The sequence below is a fragment of the Pygocentrus nattereri genome, chromosome 24 (genome assembly GCF_015220715.1).
Source record: "Pygocentrus nattereri isolate fPygNat1 chromosome 24, fPygNat1.pri, whole genome shotgun sequence".
NCBI classification, from domain to species: domain Eukaryota; kingdom Metazoa; phylum Chordata; class Actinopteri; order Characiformes; family Serrasalmidae; genus Pygocentrus; species Pygocentrus nattereri.
Window position 1 is genome coordinate 13696559 of NC_051234.1, and position 20558 is coordinate 13717116.

The 20558-nt window shown below is 40.2% G+C and overlaps 1 protein-coding gene across 1 annotated transcript; it reads right to left on the bottom strand.

Moving 5' to 3' along the window:
* Window positions 1-5239: 5239 nt before the first annotated feature.
* pdp1 (pyruvate dehyrogenase phosphatase catalytic subunit 1) lies at window positions 5240-14486 on the bottom strand. Its single transcript, XM_017723852.2, has 3 exons — window positions 14395-14486; window positions 11726-12613; window positions 5240-10923 (listed from the first exon to the last, which is right to left on the bottom strand). Exons 2-3 carry the CDS (start codon window positions 12578-12580, stop codon window positions 10213-10215), a joined length of 1566 nt encoding a protein of 521 aa, XP_017579341.1. The 5' UTR covers window positions 12581-12613; window positions 14395-14486; the 3' UTR covers window positions 5240-10212.
* Between the last annotated feature and the right edge of the window lie 6072 nt (window positions 14487-20558).

The following is a 20558-nucleotide window of genomic DNA, read 5'->3' on the forward strand; positions in this document are numbered from 1 at the left end:
CTAAAAATATGACATTGCTTATGGTGTGGGCAACACATAATGCTGTCACCACAGAGCAAGAAGGGCCTGGGTTCAATTCCCTGCCAGGCAACCAAGGTCCTCTCTGTGTGGAGTTTGCATGGTCTCCCTGTGTCTGCATGGGTTTCCTTCCACAGTCCTAAGACATGCAGTCGTGCAATTGGATATGGTAAATTTCCCTTGTGTGTGAGTGAATATGTCTGTCTGTCTGCCCTGTAAGGGACTGGCGACCTGTCCAGGGTGAATCCTGCCTCCCTCCCGATTGCAGCTGAGATAGTCTCAAGTGCCCCCTGCGACCCAGAAGGAGAGGCAGCTTAGACGGTGTGTGTGTGTGTGCTTATGGTGGTCCACACGGATCCATTTGTGCTCCCCTTCTGTTTTCTTTATGTATGTTGTGACTTAGTCAAATTATTAACAAATAAGGCAATCACTTCTATAACTATGCAGACAACACCATCTTCCATAGCTATGCAGATGGCACCTGTTGATCTGTTGAGCCAGGCAGACTTGTTGCCTTAAATGGCTTGACAAACTGCAAAGTTAATATTGTTAACTGGATAAATAGAAATGTCCTTGAATTTAATGACGATAATACAGATTTGTTTTGTCATAGGGACCAACACTAATAGACATAAAATTATGAGAAAATTAAGAAATCTAGAAACACTGGTTATGCCCTTAAATGGCCACAGCCTGCCATTGGGCCCAAAATTTTATTCTGCACTTCTATAACCTAAGAATAGCTCAGCCAGTTTGTACTGAAGTCCCTGTAGTTACTGATAGCATCTGCAGTAGTAATAATAGTATGTAATAAACCTGGAATTTTAAGGGGTTAAAAATCCCATGATAATTAGATACTATAGCTTATTATTCAGTAACTACAGTGCAAACTGGTCGAGCTCCTCTTAGGTTAAAGAAGTGCATGATTAAACTTTTAAGGGGTTAAGGGGTTAACACAAAAGTAAGAATTATTGGTGTACTTCAGTTTTAAAACAAACATCAACAATGTTTCTTGATCCACCTTCTTTCACTTGAGAAACATTGCATAAGATAGGCCCTATATTAGTGTGCATGATGCTATATATGCTGATATACATGTGTGTGTGTGTGTGTGTGTGTGTGTATGAATGTGTATGTATAACATTTTTAAAAGAAAGACCATCAGTTCTTGTTTATTAACTATTCATAATCAGTCCACAGCATATAGCAAACATGTTCATTACAGTGACTCTACAGAGGGACTCAGTTCATGGCTTCTTAACAAAAAAGCCTGAATAGACTGATAAATGAATGTGATGATCAGTTATTAATCTCTGTGTTATTGAGCTCTTTTGAGGGACGGGCAAATAAATAATCTCTTTGTAGTGCACATGGTTGTGACTGAAAAGTATATCATCTGTACTGTAATGGACTCCTGCTCGGAGGATTATGGGAGTAACAGTGGGCTGAAGCAGGCGATGACAGAGAAAAATAAAATTTTAAAATTTTGGAAAATTCATTTAAATGACAAGTGAATTTTTCATAAAACATATTTCAAAAAACAGAATAATTACATGAATTAAACTGACATTGAGGAACAGTGTGAATAAAAAAAATCCAATGTGCCTTTCAAAGACATATTGTAAATGCATTTTAAAAAGATTTAATTATATTCTGAATATGTTACTTTTTTATGTATTGTTATGGAATATGTTCCTGAACACACTGCAGTGCACTCAATATTCAGCCATCACTACTTTTCAAAGTATTTTGCCCACACGCTATAAACACAGTGGTACACAGCCTCCGCATGATGGGCCTCTAAATTTTCCTCCCATATACAGCGGGGAAATAAATATTCAATATCATCAACAATTTGTTAGTAAACATTTTTTTTAAATTCCGACCAGACGTTGGTATTATTCAGTTGCTCTCATCCCACTTTTGGCTGTATTGTTCACAAATGTTATGTGCCAGAAACAAAGCTCACATGTTTATTTGTAGCAGATATGTGCATGTTGCTTGCTTAAAACATATTATTAATTGTAATCTAATACTAGCAAAAACCAAAATGTGTTGTGTCCTGTTTCTCTCCTACAACCTGAACGGATACCTGATTGCCTGAAACTCTTCGACTTCTTCTTGCTTGCTTCTGCCAAACAAATATGTCAGAGTTATTACTGTGTTAGAATTACCTCCTGTGTTAACTGACCTGCAGCCGAGGACATAATTTGTCTGTTTTATTTACAATACAAGAACCATATGCCAATTTCTGCTGCCTGACCATAGACTGTCTTATGATCTCTCACATACAGTCTATCTGCAGTACAAAGAGCTCTCTGTGTGCAATACTGGCTCCCTCAAGTGGACATATAGAACAGTGCAGTCTTTAAATATTGGTACAATCAGCCAATTCCCTTGGCTTTGTTTTTGCTCAGTACAGGATTCAATTAATTAAATAAATTTAAATTCAAATGTTTTAACATCTATACTGGGTGAACCACAATAATGACAATAAAACCAACTAGTACAAATAGCAAAAGTAAAAAACAACAGAGTTATGCATTTTAAGAACTGGAACTATATGTATATGTGTATGTATACGTATATTAAAATGTCAACATATTCTGAATAAAACATGTTTTTTTGTGTACAATGTCTGTTCTTTACCACACATTAGTGCTGCATCCCTCTCTGAAAGATCCAAGCATGGTGCGATCATCTGGGGTCACACAACTGCACAGTGGAGTGATGCTCTGTCAAGAAATGGAGGAATCGCCCTTACAGCCCAGACACACATAAGCAGAACTGTACCCATGCAATTTTTTGTTTCATACACATTTCTGTGTATTGCCGTTTGAAAACATAGTCTATCGGTTTATTCACTTTATTACAGATAAATGTGTTGTCAGCACATGGTTATTGTTGTTTCTGTTACTGTTACTGACATAATTGTGAAAACTAATATACAACTGAACTACAGTGCCGTTTTACTGCATCACTTATTCAAGCAAGTGCAGCTCTCACTGCTTTTCTTGGGCAATGGTTGTATTACCTGTGCGTCCACATTGTGTTCAGCAGCCAACATGTAGTCTTTATGGAAAAATATTTTAAAATGTAACTGAATAAGCCTCAATCCATCGCTATCTTCCGATTTAAACGTAAACTGTAGGAGGCATTCTGACTTTTTCTCTCCCTATAGCTGAAAGTAAGCTAGTGTTAGCGCTAGTGCTAAATAAAACTGTAAAGTGGAGCTGGTTGTGGAGAATGCCCTAGCTTAGATAGCTGGCTAACATCCCCACAAATCACAATATAGGCTTGCTCACTGACCCTTTTGGGCATTTATCCTCTAAACCTATGCCAGTTAGACAGAACTGATACTGGGCTGTAGCATATGGACTTAGCTTGCTAGATATCTAGAATCTAGTGCTAAGTAGGTCATAATCATTAGCTTTGACAACAGGCTATTTCCATGGACAGTGCTTAACAGTTTAGTAGATAGATGTTTAACAGAAGTTTGACACTGCTGCAATTTTAAATATTGTCATTAAACATTGCGAGGGCTGCTGGCTGAGCAGTGTTTTTACAGAACAGCAGTTGAGTTAGTCACTCAGGTGATAGAACAGAATTACAGGAGGAAAGTTCATGAACAAACTTTATGTTGGCTTCACAATGCTATTGCTATGAAATCCCAAATGGCTGCTAACATGGTGCTAGGTCATTGCTATGGAATCCCAGGTGGTTGCTAAGTTGCTGCAAGGCCAATCAAGACATTCTATTTGAATATATTGCAGTAATATGCAAGATTGAGTGATCCTGGCCAAATTACTTGTTTTCTTGATTTTCAAAGTGAAAATATGTACACATCTACAACAGAGAACACATTCTACACATTTCAATGCACAATCATGGTTTACTTGCTGAATTTAACATATTGTGTGCACTGTGTGTATGGTTTATGATTGTGTTTGGCCTCTATCTTGAAGGTAGACCCCTGCCCCACTAGTCTAGGGTATTTCACACTGGACTGAAAGCTGACCTGGACTAAAATCTGAGAACTCATGAACTCATCACGACGTCTGCATGAGGTTTGCACGTGAAAACTAACCAATCACTATGCCCCATAATTTGCATATGCTAATATTGTTAGACCTCAGGGCAGCATGGAGGGGTTGCATGTCAATTTGACACCAGCCTGGTGGAGTGACTTTTATAGCGTTGACTGGTATTTGCAGGCAGTCCTCCATTCAAGTAGTAACCAGATACTACTCTGCTTAGTTTCAGAGATGCATGTTGCATAGTGAAGGCGGTATTGCCCTAAGCAAAAGCTTGCTGGAGAATCAGTCTATTCATAGTGATTGACCACAAAAAAAATTAACAATATTTCACAATCTGGGAAACCTTCAATGGGGAACGAGCTCTAGCATGGCTGAACTGCTTATTAATGCATTTGGTTCCACACCAGTCATCTGTCAATCTATTTACTGTTTGCTTACATAAAAACAGAAATACAGATATATCAGGGACTAGTATCCAACCGGCAGCAGGCTTATTATTGAGACATCAAGTGAATGTAATTTCCTGTTGTGTATTATTGCAGAAATGTTCCAGGTTGTGAGATTATAATGGTGATTAATGCTCTGGTTCGTTGTTCATTCTTGACCTCCAAGCCTCCTGCTATTAGAATCCCTCAAGAGTTCAAATTTAAGTAAAAAGTAGGCTATTTTCTGGAAATGTAACAACTCTTCAATGACAATCTAATCATAGACTGACCCACTTGCAGACCGGAGTAAAAGGGGGTGTGTCCACATGTCCACACTCATCCAACACCAAGGCCACATACAGCAACATTTTGCACTGTGTACCTTTTACAGCTGCTTTGCAATTAGTATTCCCATTCACCTCAGACTAAAGCTCTTCACCCTTAAAAATTAAACAATCCCTTCCTAGAATCAGTCCAGTCTGACCACATTCTTTCCACTACTGGCCCATAAACAATACATGGAAATGGCCACACACGCTGGCTATTTTATTTAAAAATACTTTGTAGAAACAAATGTCCCCTTTGTTTCCATATACAATATGCATCAGTATAATGGCTGTGCTAAAAACGATCAGTGGTTAAAAAGTGTCCAATGATAAATGTAGAGAGAAACCGCCCTATTAAAGTGGACCTCCTGAAGGGACCATCAAGTAGACTTACAACACAGGCGTTTGTAATAAATTGGAAGCACACAAAATCTGACGTGACGTCTTGCTGATGTGTAATGTTTTATTAAAATATTCTAAATACAAAATACCAGTTACCAAACAAACCACACTCATACCAATACATATGATGTTACATACACCTGTTTCAAGTCTGTAAATACATTTAATATATTTAATGCTTCAATTGCATTAAGCAAAAATAAATGATGTTCAAGTATTAAGCAAGCATTTTTAAAGATAAATATGTTAAGGTAAATATGTACACATCTGTCACCAAATAGATCAAACATTCAAAGTCAAACAAACTCTGCAACTTCCTTCACAAAGAAGCATCTGTACAAGGCCGAGTTGGCATTTTTCTGAAGTCCACAGGGACAGGGACACAGAGTTATTGACCTTAATTCCACTTTGAGTTCACCATGCTTGAAACAAATTGATAGGTTTTGCCCTATATGGGCATGCAATTGAATTTGAATGCATTCTAAGAAATTAGTGGAAAGTCCATTTCCACCTCAGAAAGAAAAAATAAAAGACCACATTTATCCTTCAGATATTTAGCTCAAACTTTGCAGAGTCACCCCAAAGTTCTAAATGAAAAATGACAGAAAACCGATGGACAGTTTAGTCATTTTGAAGGCTGAAGTATTTTACATTAGGGCATCCATTCAAGTTCTAGTTCAAATAGTGCACTTACTGCAGTAACATTCTCTGACCTGAAGGACATTTAGGTTTGAACACAATGTACAACAAAGTGTAAGACCCAGGGGAGTTATTTTTGGCCTGCGCTGCAGTTCGTCTCTCCCATGAGCTAATTCAGTGTTGGAGTGAGCGCAGAGTGCCAAGTGTTACATCATAAAGAAAATCTCATGTATCAGACCATGCATTTCATTTCAAAACAGATAATGACAGGACATTACACAAACATGCCACAAACCAGCATTTCCCAACCCAGTCTTCAGGGACTCTCAGATGGTTTTCCTCCACCCCAGCGTCCAGAACACCTGAACCAAAAGAACACTAGTTGTCTTGTACAGGTGTGTGGGGAGCTGTGATGGAGCAAAACTCTGGAGGTTTTCCAGAGTAACATGGGTTGAGAAACACTGCAAAGTTCATTCACTCAATTACATAATGTGAAACAAAGATTATAAGCGAGGCTGAATTTTTCATACCACATATGCACAATTTTCTCTTGCTCTGCCATAGATCTGTAACTTGATATTTTTGCTCATAAAAAGACGAAACTTTGTTGAGCAAAACTATAGGGATCAGGTGTCTAAATAGGTCAGAAAAACTATACAATTACACTTAATTAGGGCACAGTGTCATTTGCTAATTGCTGGAATTTTGGTCTTTGCATATTGCAGACTTCTGTGATATCAGGACTGCAAACAAGTCCTCTTATGAATCATAGGATATTTAATTGTGCTTCATATCAAGTTCACCGGTGTGTTATTAATATATTGCAAATATAATCTCAATGCAGGATATGAACAAAATGACAGTCTCCTCATGATCAGTCACCAAGCACCATGGCTAGACTCTCAGAGATACAGAGTTAAGGCCATTTTAGCAGTGATGAGCTTTAACTACACCACTGAAACAATCTTGGATAATTTGGACCATGCAGACTGTTTCTGATCTACCAGACTTGCAAATACATAGTCTGACTCAGACATACTGACTAATCACCAAATGCTAATTATTCAGAGACTGCAAGACCTGTATCTGACCTTAAAAAGTTCACACACCTTACTTTTACCAAAAAAATAAATAATAATAATAATTTGTGGTAAGGCATGCAGTGGTGCATTTTTTCTTTTTACTAAAAATTTCCATGCAATAGTACTTTTAGTATTGTTTTGGCAATTTAGCCCTTTGAATTAAACTTTCTAGCTGTGCTCCTAAAGTCAATGTTTTTCAATTCACATTCAGCATAAGAAAGAACACTGAATTTCAATTTGACTACAGCACTAAGGCAAATATTTAACGATAGGTTAAACAATCAAACATAACTGTACCTCCTAAAATGTCAGGGCTGGACGTGATTATGTAACAATTATGTCAGGGTAAACTTCTAAATCAAGCCAATACCCTGTGAAAGCAGAATTTAAAGTAGTGGTCAGTGGTGCACTGAAAAGCATACCCAAAAAGCTTCAGTTAAGCGAAGAACACACGACAAGTTGGAAAAAAAAAAAAAAGCTTGTTTTCCTTGCGTTATCAATTGTACTCCTTTCTATGGATGTTAATGATTAACCAATTAACCATTAACGAAGAAATACATAAATGTTCAACCAGTGCTTTATGTTAAAAATGTTATTTAACTTCTGGTAAATACTTGCTATTTGAACAGGCCGGTTGTATGCATGAAGGTGCAACAACAACTTATTCTGGCAGCCCTACTTACTGATGCACAACTCTGGGTTTTCTGGAGCAGACAGACTCCTGCAGACCCAACATGATTTAAACAAGTAGCACCCAGAGCCGGTCATAAAGGGATATAACGGAGATTAAACCATCCATAAATGTAGTTTACAGCACTCTTGCATCTAGGCCATTTAGCCATATGACAGTGCTAAGCTACGCTACAAGTGACTTTCTTTAAATGTCATGTTGCTTCTGTTGAGTGTAGTTTTAAGCTATAAGCTAATTGTTAGCCTATGTAGTTGGTCGGGCCATATTTTATTTATTTATTTATTTATTTTTAACTGTGCTTAATATATTACGTTAATTTAAGTTGCATCATCTGTTAGGCCATTTTTTGCATTTAATGAAGCCTAAGGCCTTGTTTATATAAATTGCAGTTCTGTGTTTGACATTTTCATGGGTCGTGGCAAAGACTTTAGGTCCACCAGTTAAAGATCAATCACTGTCTAATAATGGTTGATCACAGGACAAAAGCATTTAACAAAATTTGCATCCCTACTCAAGATATAAAAATTTGGGGGGAGGTTTTAGAGGAAATCTACCCTTGTAGTAGACTGGAGCTCATAACAAGACTACATCCAGGTACATGTTATGAGATCACGTCTGGCCCGGTCAGACTAAATATGTCTCTGCTAGATCTATTCCACTGTTTCTTGAACTGAGCACCAAGCATTGTTTCAATGACCCTTCTCTTTGTCAGTCCTACTCCAAACAGGCTGGTTTAAAATCAAAAAGCTAAAAAAAAAAAACAAACAAACAAACAAAACAACAACAACAACAACAACAACAACAACAACAACAACAACAACAACAAAAAAAACTAAATAAATAAATAATAAAAAAGATAGACAGATAGACATAGAATTTACAACTGAAAGTAAAACAAGTTTACCTGTTCAAAAATGTTTCTGACTTAACTATCCCCGTTAGAAGGCGTACAAGTATAAACCCCCACTATGGCTGTGGATGTGTTGCCAAGTACTAACTTAAATTCAGAGCTGGCCAATACGGCTATACATTTCACTGTATAAAATGTGCACAAGGCATTTTCAAGATAAGATCATTACCAGCTGAATTTTTTAAAAGTGTGATATTGAATTGATATTGAAAAACCTCAAATGTAAACCAACAACAGGCAACCACTTTACAAACCTTCGTAAGACAGAGGCATCTTTAAAATACAATTTTGGGGTTCTTTTCATGCCCTCTCATTCACACATAGCCTTAGCGTAGCAGAGAGAATCACCAGAGGTTGAGACACATCATTTTACAGTTTGCCATCTAGACGAGCCCTATCTCCAAGCAGTTTTAGTAGCAGTGCTTTAGGAAATCACATCCATCACACACTGTGGTCAAACAAGTTCCAAAAGCACAAAACCATGAGACTGTTTTATGTACATTTTTCTCCCTGAACATCAGTAATTTGACCCATGAGGTTGTAAGTCAGTAAAAATAGGAATACTGCCATGTATATGTTACACACACGCTAATGCATTTAACTGATGTAAAAGTGTAAAATTGATCAAAATACCACGTATGAACCTGCAAGCTTTGCCAAGTGTGGTAGTTATGTAGCTTTGGCAGTAGTAGACCGTAGTCTGAGCACCTGGTTAAATAGTGTGTTACTTTTACATAAATTACATCAATTAAATGAACAGTGTTTCACTTATGTATAGCAATTGTCATATATTCAATGATCTTGTAATTCAGAGATCCTGATGACAATGCAAACAGGACAAAATGTTTAACTTTGGAACACTTGTTTACCCCAGGGCGTGATATGGGAGGTTGTCTCCATATACAAAAATGGCTTACACCTAGAGTCCCACATTTGTACACGTAACAGAAAGCAAAATGATTAATGACTTGGTAGACCTATAACACAGTGGCTCAAATCCTGGTCCTAGAGTACCCCTGCCTTGCACACTATAGGGCTTTTTTCCACTGCACATTTAGAACTAAGAACTGACCCAAATGACAAGAGAACAACAGAACTTGAGACAACTGGAACCATTATAATCATCATGATTAATAATTTACAAGTCTTTTTGGTCATTTATGCTGGTAGAAAACATCTAATTTGAGTAATTACTTACCTTACTTGCTAGTTCAATTACCTTACTGGCTGATTAAAGCTTTGTTTGAACAGTATAGTATACAGTTTCATATTTTTCACTACCAAGTGTGAACAAAAACTACTGTTCTGCAGAGGCTTGCATAAAAAACAAATAGTATTATAGAAAAGAATTAGCTAAACTGTCACAGGTTTCTTCTGCAAGGATTACCAAAGATAGATAATACATGCGAGTACAATCAGGTCCAGTACATACCAATCTGTAGCAGGTGATGAATCATAAAACTGAAACATCATATACTGGACCAATGGCCGCAATCAAGTTCCAGTTTTTTGGTGCCAAAAGGTACTTGTGCAGTGAAAAATGCCCTTTTCCAAGTTCCAACCAGTACTCCAGGACCAAGCTTGGTAACCACCATCACACTATATGATATCTACTTGTGAAGAACTGCACAAGCAGCAGCTTATGTAACAGAAATCAAGCTTGAGGGGGTTAAAGCGTGCACTCACTTCTGCTGTGCTCCTATGACATGTGGGTTAAATTGCACTATAATGACAGTGATATCATCTCTATACATGCGGGCAAGTTCCTCTGGCAAGCTAAGCATCTTGGATAGCCTCTCGTGATCCACTGTACCGAACTCGTTGCTGCCCACAGCATGACGTATCAAGTGTGTAGCTGCATTCTGGTCCTCAAAGGTAGAGGAGATGCGGGCTTTTCTCTCCTGCAGCAGCCCCTGCATCTGGCCCAGGGTCACTTTGTAGCCGCCCACAGTGATCGGCTGCTGCTGGTGGACACCAGTCAGGTACTCACCCACAATGCGTACAACTTCCTGTCTGTGCAGTGTCTCCCACAGGCCGTCTGAGCCGAGCACCAGGAAACGATCCTGCGGCCTCAGCCGGTGCCGGATAATCTCAGGCTCGGCGGTCAGGTAAGGGGGAGTGTGGTAGTTAGGTGGGATGAATTTGGCATGTTCATTCTCATGCAGCTGATCCGGTCCGGACTCCAGCACGCGCCGCTGCAGCTCAATGCTCCACTTGAACTTGACGTCACCAAATGCCCGGAATGGCATGAGCAGGCCCAACAAACGGTCCTGCTTCACTACCGTCTTGGCTTCAGCTCGCGGGTGTTCAGCCCTCACCCGCCGCACCTCTGCCTCGTTTTGGGCATTATGGTCATTGGAGAGAGTCAGCGCAGAGAAGGAACCATCAGCCTCCTAAACACAGGGGTGGGCACAAAGTCACAATACACAATCGTTGATATAGTCTTTACTTCTAGAACTGCATGAATCATTAAAAATAAATAATATATAGTGTGTGGTGTGTGTGTGTGTTATATATATGCATGCTGGTTTATGTGCATGCATAAAATGCATATTAATTTGGCCTGTCAATTATTATGTAATATCTTGATAGCAATAATTTAAGCTGACAATAATTACTTTCCACAATCTACTGCCATCACACAATCAGAATGTGAATTTGGTGCATTTTTTTCCATTGGGTTGATCCAAATACAGGTAAATAAAATAAGGCAAAAAAACAATTGAGACATGTCATGGGTCTAAGGCTATTTACATAACTCTGGGACTACATCACCTTTAGAGGGCAGCAAGAGTATCGACATTTAAGTAGCAAGATAGCTAGATAGATCAGCCACTTGGCCACTTCAGAGTTGTACTTGCTGCATATAATTAACAAATTTGTAAATATCTTAAATTTTATGACCATGACAATTTGATTTTCCTTGTGTTTCTTCTTAAATAATATTTTACCTTGTGTGATGTGCTGAATTAAAAGAATGCTGGGCCTGAGTTCAAAAAGCTCAGAGTAAGACCTTGGATCAGATTTTTCTCTTATTTACTACAAACTTACTAGCAAGCACAAATCTACATCAGCACTCCTACTCTGAAAGACGGTCATTTTGCTGGAGCACTTGCCTGTTCTTGTTCACAATAGTAAATGATACATCAGGTGTTTTGGAAAAGTCTTAAGTAAATGATGTCATATTATACTAACCTGTACTCCCAGCACAGCCCGGCCATCACCTGTATTGGCTATATGTAGGTCATTGCCGTCAACATGGGCAACGCAGGCTGTGGCTCCGGAGAAGGCCACACGTAGCACCCAGTAGTGCAGAAAGGCATTGGCGTCACCCACCTGCGCCTCCAGAGAGATGTCATTGTCCAGCCGTTTAAAAGCGTTCACCAGCGCTTCAGCCACATCGGGCTGCTCTCCAGCTGTGCTCAAGTCCAACAGCTCCTGCCAGTATGTGCGCAGGCTGCTGAAGTAGAGGTGCGAGGCCTCACGGCTGAAATAGTCATTGGGGTGCTTGTGCCATTGCAAGATGGGCTGGAGAGGACGGCCACTCTCCACCGCATTCTCTAGTTCAACCCGTGTCTCATGTGGCAGCAAGGAAACAGCAATGTAGTAGAAAAGTCTCTCACTGAGCGCTTGAGCACAGGCACAGCCCGCATGTCCATCAAAGACACCGTACAGCATACCGCGTGTCTGAAGGCACGTGGCTGCACTTCGTCTGTCCTCTATGGGCGCATTGGCCGGCAGCTGGTTGCTGTCAAAGCCCATGACTGAGCTAAGGTTCTTGCCATCAAACTCAGGGACTTTGAAGCTGTACTCATTGGCTTTCAGGATGCTGTTGACCTGAGGTGGAGTCAGGTAGTAGGTGGGCCGTGCAGCTGAGGTCCCATAAGCACGGGATAGGTGCCACCTCGGATATGACTTTGCATTTGGTTGGTTTGCTGCTTTACATGGGTGGCTGAACTGGCAGCAGGTTTGACACAAAATGGCAGGTGCCCAAATCTGACCCAGCTCCCTGCCGCAGATTACCCGAAACAGCTGGCAGGTAACCGCCATAACAAAGCAGCTTCACAAAACTCTTAAAAGGACCTGCAGGAAACCAAAGATAAGGAGTTATTCCAAAAAACCTCAACCAAGTCTCTGCAGTTCAACAGACTGCCCCAAAAAGGCATTCCTACCTAAAACCAAAGTTTAATATATGTTATTTCAGATAATCCTTTATTTGTCCCACAATGGGGAAATTCTTAAATGTTACAGCAGCAAAGGGATAGCAAGGCACTCAATTAACTTTGTTAATTGCTTATCAAGGTTTATAATATCCAGCATGCAGTTCACAAATACACAACAGCCACTGGAAAGGCCTGTGGTGTCTACCAATCCTGACTACTAGCCTAGACACTGATCTATGGGTTATTAAATACAACCAAAACAGAATCAGTGTTTCCTCAGTCATCGTAAAGAAAACACTGACTATTCAGCACACAACAGAAACAAGATATTACCCCCCCCAACATCATTACTCTAGACACTACTGCGGCACTACTGCAGAATCCGAGAAAGCACGTTTACAACAGATCTTGCAATAGTTACAGTTCATCGTGACCAGAGTGTCCCTTTAACAATACAGTTTAAGAGCCATGAGGCACAAGCTTGAATTAGGCTTTAGTTGATGTTTGAGAGACTTCTAAATCGTTGTCCTTCGCAGAAGGCCCTTTAGGGTCACTTCACACTGATTCGCTGTCACCTCCTGGCACGAAAAAAACACCCACCTCTTCATGAGAATGCAGCCGGATTCTATTTTTAGTCACTTACCCCAGCAAACTCTTCATATCTGCACCCTGGACGAACCAGTCGTCCCACTGCCCTTATGATTACAGCCGCTTGCGTTTCTTTCGCTCAACATTACTCGAGTCGTTTTAGGTGTCTGTAAATGTACTGGGGTGGGCTGCTCTTGTGTACACGACACATGGAAATGTGAAATACATGCGAAGCTAAAGGGTGGGTTTTTCAATCTCACTACGATTTGGAAAATATATACTCTGATATCTGCAACTTGTAATTAAGCTCACAGATTATGGTTTATTTTATTGAATCCACTCGAAGGTTAGATAACTAGGGACTCGGACATAATGGTAGCCAGCGAAAAACACTGCGAAGGAAATATAAGCTATTTAAACTTCCTATTCGCCAGGTTCTGTTTTAAATTTCTCCATTCCACCTTAAATCGAGGCAGTTACATTCTGGAACTAACCCTAGCCTCAGGCGCCAAAATATAACTGCGGCATCATTTAAGGTGGAACGGAAAGATTCGAATAGGAAGCTTAAGCTTCGTGAAACATGACCGGTCGAAAGAAAAATACATGTAGTTAGTTAACGAACCGTTATATGTTACATTAGTTACAACATTTATTAAAAACGAAACGTCTTAATCTTTAACTCTGTGGAAAACTATTACAGTTGGCGTTAAATCACAGAGCATTGGCTGCTTAGATGACTTAATGCATGGTTAGCTTAGCGAACTAGCTACTAGGCGGAGACCTCCGCAGTCTCAGTCTAACTGAATGTTAGCAAGTAGAAATCGTAGCTTTAGAGTTGCCAGCTGGAAATGGTTTATGTAGCTGAATTAGCACACTGACTACGCATTTCATCAACAATAAAAACTGTTTTCTGACGAGCGAAACATGCACACTACAACCCACACACTTAACGTAGCGATAGCTATATTCCTGCAAAGGTAGCTAAACGACAATGGCTACAGACACTAAATCCACGAAAATCATGCAATGCCACAGAAATCTTACGCAATGCACAGACCAGTTTATCCTCATTTAAAGACTAGCAGAGACACAAACCAACATCTGCAGTCTTACCTCAGCTGCAGGTTTAGGAGTTTCGTGGCAAATGATATTCTGAAGTGCCAGAGAAGCACCGCGCCTCCACCCCTTTCCGAGGCCACTTTTATTACTCGGCTGCCAGCTGATTGGCTAACATTGCGTAGCTCCTGGCTCGTCAGGGTCACGGACTGTGTCTCGAATCGAACCCTAGTTCCCTACTTAGTGAAATACTATTTACGGAACGAACGCGAGCACCATTTCTAGCTGATTAAAGGGACTACACCGAAACCTATTGGAGATGCAGTTCATAAGATATAAAGCTACTATAGGACAATACCTAGTGGTGGATAATCGGTTGACCTATTTCATACTACTTCATTCATTCACTACGTCATTCAGTCAAAATAAAGATTATTTGAAATGCTTCAATGCTCTGGTTTATAAATTGGCTGATTTTTTTATTGAGTGTATGTTTTCTTACGTCAACTGAGATTACACTACGACGACATTCCATACTGTCTTAAAAACTCTATATAATAGTATAAAATCTTTACTGTATATAGAAAAATAGATACCACAAAACATAAAAAACATATTTCACGGGTAAGTCTCTGTCCTCACTTTAAATACTTTTGGTGTCTAAAAGAGTCGCACAATATAGCATATAAATCATTTAAGTTATATGGAGTGCATACTATCTTTTTACCTGCTTTACAGCAACTTACTCCAGAGTTTGCTTCCTAGCTGACAATGGTAAACTGCACGGTTTGTAGCTCCCTGTTAACTATGAATGTAATGTTTTCAGGAAAGATCTGTTTTACGGGACTATTGAAATGCGTAAATTACTGATAAACCTAAGATCTGCCTTTCGCTAAACAGCTTTATTAAAGTAGCAGATGAAAAACAGAGCATTTAATTGCAGGCCACATCAGAGACCATGTAAAATGATCTGTTCTTACAGTGGAGCATTTTTATTTGGGCCTAGTGCCAGATCTTTTCTGCTGTTTGCAAGGCTGCCATCATGTGGTTTTACATCTGTAATGCTGTAACATTGCCTATACTAATATATATATATATATATATATATATATATATATATATATATATATGTATACATATATAAGGTTATTTGGCCATTCTTGAGCTGGTTCTAATGTCAGATGAAGCTAGCTTTGTGTCTGTGTGACCTTACATATACACTGACTGGCCACTTTATTAGGCACACATTGCTAGTAAAAGGTTGGACCCACTTTTGCCTTCAGAACTGCCTTAATTCTTCGTGGCATACTTTCAACAAGGTGTTGGAAACGTTCCTCAGAGATTTTGGTTGGTTATTTGAGTTACTGTTGTCTTTCTATCATCTCGAATCAGTCTGCCCATTCTCCTCTGACCTCTCACATCAAGAAGGCATTTTTGTCCACACAACTGCCGCTCACTGGATATTTTCTCTTTTTCTGACCGTTCTCTGTAAACCCTAGAGATGGTTGTGCGTGAAAATCCTAGTAGATCAGCAATTTCTGAAATACTCAGACCAGCCTGTCTGGCACCAACAACCATGCCACGTTCAAAGTCACTTAAATCACCTTTCTTCCCCATTCTGATGCTTGGTTTGCACTTCAGCAAGTTGTCTTGACCACCTCTACATGCCTAAATGCATTGAGTTGTGGCCATGTGATTGGCTGATTAGCTATTTGTGTTAACAAGCAACTGAACAGTAGAACTGTACCTAATAAAGTGGCCGATTAGTGTATATTAATGAGGTTGTATCATTGTCCAGAGAAGCGTATAGACCACCAAATACTAGCAATTCCTTATAGAACCAGAATCTTCAGAAATCCTTTTATATGGAAATTTGACCTGACACAGGTAGTTTTTCCCAATCACACAACACTAAATAGGTGTTTATCCATAGCTCACAGATACGAGTTTGAATGGTAGGGAACAGAATATATTACAATTCATTGTTGACACTGTATACAATTTCCAGAGTGTGAGAAACTAATCACAATGTAATGCAGAGTTTCAAAGCCAGCTTTAGCATTTTGGGAGTCCTAAGCAGGATTTTCCTCAGACGCCTCACGCACATAGACACTTCCCATGCCTACACCTTGCAAATAGTTTAAAAATAAAAGCATAGAGAATCATGTTTCCTCAGAGGCCTTAAGCTTTCATCTATAGTTGTCAATGTTATTAACTTATTTGATGTACTTTAGTTGCATTTTACTGCTCTATTTGACAGAATGCTGTCATAGCGTGTTTATTCATTTTCAATTTAATTTTAAGTTTAATACAGAAAAAGATTTGCTGAATTATTGTATGACTAAGGACTAATCTTAATGTAACCCCAACATGTGCACATATAAATATTATATATAGTTTTAAATAAACTAAATAAACAGGGATTATTTAATTTGTAAAAGCAATGAGAGGCCTGGACTAGCTGCCTATCTGGATTTGAGAGCCCTAAAATCTAAAGGTCTAGCACGTAACCATGGCACACTAATGGACTCTTATCAGCTTAAGCAATCATGTCAGAGTCACAAAATCAACATTTTATCACCTTAAGCACATCAACAAGGTTTGAGGTTTTCTGACTAAAGCAGACGTGGAGAAACTCGCCCACGCCAGGCGCCCACGCCTGAAATTGCATCTTAACTGCATCCTAATTGGACAAAATGTCTTAAATTCTGTCCTAACTTTAAGACAACCCCTGAGGTGCCTTAACTTCAGTAACTCAGTTTAACTGTCATTATAGTTTAATTGGCATAATTACTGTTTAAAACACTGTTAGCTCATTTCTATCCTGTAACAGCACTCTATTATGGTCTTGTAATTTTTAAATAGATTTTTAATTCAATTTTTTTTTTCATTTTTAAAGCATTAAAAGCACTTTCAACCAGTTATCTAACATACTGTAAAATTAGTGACTAACTAATAAAAGTGACTACTACAAGTGGGGTAAGTTTTGTTAAAAAAAAAAAGAAAAATTGTGAATTTCATGTATTGGTAATGATGAAATGTTAAAGCTAAGCATTCTCCATTCAGATTGACTGTTTCCTGTAGCATAATGCTAACACCTCAAAACGAAACCAAAGCATACCTTTATCTCTTAGCCTTTTCTCCTCATCTTCTCATACCCTCACCAAAACATTCCAGTTCTTACTGACCAATCGAATTACTTAAAAGTAAGTAAGCTGCCCATACCTGTTAAACAACATAAGCAGTAGCTTACGTCGTTTAACAGGTATAGCCAGCTCTGCAGTGTGACATGCTGATAGGTCTATGTGAACAATGAGGTACATTTGAAGCTTAAGGTAGCTCTATATGAATACAGAAGACTTATTTTGTTCAGGTGTAGGGTACAATGCAGATGGTGTGAAACCACGCAGCTGCAAGGAATCTGCTAACCATACACTAGAAGACTTTGAAAAGACTTTTGAAAGATTAAAGTCTGACACCTTCTCACATCTAAAGACAGAGTCATGGTTTTTAGTCACAGACTACGATTTTGCAAAGACTAGGAATCTAGCAGCATCATTATTTACAAGAGTGCAACTAAATTTTTGAGATTATTCCCCATCATGCACCTACAGATGGGAAGATACTTTGGTTGGGCATGTAAAGATTTGGGGCTCAGCCCAGTTCACCATAGAACTGTGTATTCTGGCAGATTAAGTGACCTTTATTAGCCCCACAATGGGGCAATTTCACCTCCGCATTTAAGTGAAACACCATATACACATTAGTGAGCACAGGACAGCCCTATCCGCAGCACCCGGGGAGCAGCTGGGGGTAAGGTGCCTTGGGCACCTCAGTCATGTACTGTCGGCTCTGGAGACTGAACTCGCGACCTTTCAGTCACAGGGCCAGTTCTCTAACCTCCAGCCCATGATCATTGCCCAGGATCTTTTTCATTAACCTGTAAAAAAATGTGCAGTTACATTTTTATTTAACAAAGATTTACACATCAACAACACATCAGCACTGTTGATTGGGCATTGAACTAAACAATAAACAACAAGGAGCAAAAAAATGACAAAGAAAACATTGATGATTTTTCAGTAAAGCCATTCCTAAAGTTGTGTGCACATTTTCTTACATCAGTGTTACAGGCTCAGTGAACTTGAAATATTAAATCAGTCAGTTTACATTTTAGGTGAATATGATTATTGTATTAAGGGTATTTTTGGATTACACTTTGTCTGACCTGTCACCTAGGACCAGTTTGCCTTGGGAGACCTTACCAGGAGCTTTTGCTCCAGACAACATAGCTCCTAGGACCATTCAAGCACACAAACCCCTCCACCACGATAAGGTGGTAATCCATGGAGAGGCCATAAATACCCTTATGAAAAAAAAAAAAAAAAAAAAAAAGGACTTGTGTACCCTGCCCAGATAAGGGTCTCCAGGGCCCCACCCTGGAGCCAGGCCTGGGGGAGGGTCTGGTGGCCAGGCATTTCACTCATGGTACCCGGTCGGGCCCAGCCCGAAGGAGCTACATGACTCCCCCCTTCCATCGACCCACCACCGATGGGAGGGGCAGTAGTAGGGGTTCGGTGCTTTTTGGATCGGGCAGTGGCCGAAGGCGTGGGCCTTGGCTTTCTGATCCTCGGTTGCTGAAACTAGCTTTTGGAACTTGGAATGTTACCTCAGGAGCCTGAGTTGAGAGATACCGGCTAGATATAGTCAGGCTCACCTCAACACACAGCTTGGGCTCTGGGTCCAATCTCCTTGAGAGGGGCTGGACTTTATTCTTTTCTGGAGTTGCCCATGGTGAGAGGCAGCGGGCAGGTGTGAGCTTTCTCATAGCCCCTAGACTCGGCGCCTGTATGTTGGGGTTTTCTCCGGTGGACAAGAGGGTAGCTTCCCTACACCTTTGGGTTGGGGAACGGGTCCTGACTGTTGTCTGTGTTTATGCACCGAACAGCAGTTCAGAGTACCCAGCCTTCTTAAAGTCCTTGGGAGGAGTGCTTGAAAGTGCTCCTCCTAGAGACTCTATTGTCCTACTGGGGGACTTCAATGCTCAAGTGGGCAATGACAGTGAAACCTGGAGGGGTGTGATTGGGAGGAATGGCCTTTCTGATCTGAACCTGAGTGGTGTTCAGTTTTTGGACTTCTGTGCAAACCCGTTTGTTTGTCCATCACGAACACCATGTTCGAACACAAGGATGTCCATAAGTGCACATGGCACCAGAACACCATAGGCCGCAGTTCAATTATTGATTTTGTAGTCGTGTCATCGGACTTGCGGCCATGTGTTTTGGACACTCGGGTAAACAGAGGAGCTGAGCTGTCAACTGATCACCACCTGGTGGTGAGTTGGATCAGGTGGTGGGGGAAGATGCTGGTCAGACCAGGCAAGCCCAAATGTATAGTGAGGGTTCGCTGGGAACGTCTGGCAGAAGAACCTGTCAGATTAACTCACACCTCCATCAGAACTTTGACCAGATATCAGGGGAGGTGAGGGACATTGACTCAGAATGAGCCATGTTCTGCTCCTCCATTGTTGAAGCAGCTGACTGTAGCTGTGGTTGCAAGGTAGTTGGTGCTTGCTGGGGCGGTAATCCTCGAAATATAACGGCGTCCACTCTTCTAGGAAGCTTTATGCAAGATCCTGGAGTGTCTGAGGGATTTTTTGCCCATTCATCAAGAAGAGCATTTGTGAGATGAGACATTGATTTTGGATGAAAGGGCCTGGCTTGTAATCTCCATTCTAGTTCATCCCAAAGGTGTTAAATGGGCTTGAGGTCAGGCCTCTGTGTGGGCCAGTCAGGTTCTTCCACACCAAACTCACCCAACCATGTCTTTATGGACCTTGCTTTTTGCACTGGGGCACAGTCATGATGAAACCATACAGTTGTCCAAATGTTTTAGTGTATTGTGCCATTAAGATTTCCCTTCACTGGAACTAAGCGGCCTATGCCAACCCCTAAAAAACAACACCATAGCATTATGCCTCCTCAATCAAACATTTATAGTTGGCACAATGTGGTCAGGCAGGTAATGTTTTCTCCTGGCATTCGCCAAACCCAGACTCGTCTATCAGGCTGCCAGATAGATAAGCATGTTATGTCACTGCAGTGGCACCATGCTTTACACCACTCATTTCAATGCTTGGCATTGTGTTTGATGGTGTAAAGCATGCATGCAGCTACTTGGCCATGAAAACCCATGCCATGAAGCTCCTGGCACACTGTTTT

Excerpts from the sequence above, each read along its gene's own strand:
- pdp1 (XM_017723852.2), bottom strand. The coding sequence starts at position 12,580 with ATGGCGGTTACCTGCCAGCTGTTTCGGGTAATCTGCGGCAGGGAGCTG. Across the intron at positions 10,924-11,725 it reads GGGCTGTGCTGGGAGTACAG|GAGGCTGATGGTTCCTTCTC; the intron begins GTTAGTATAATA and ends CCCTGTGTTTAG.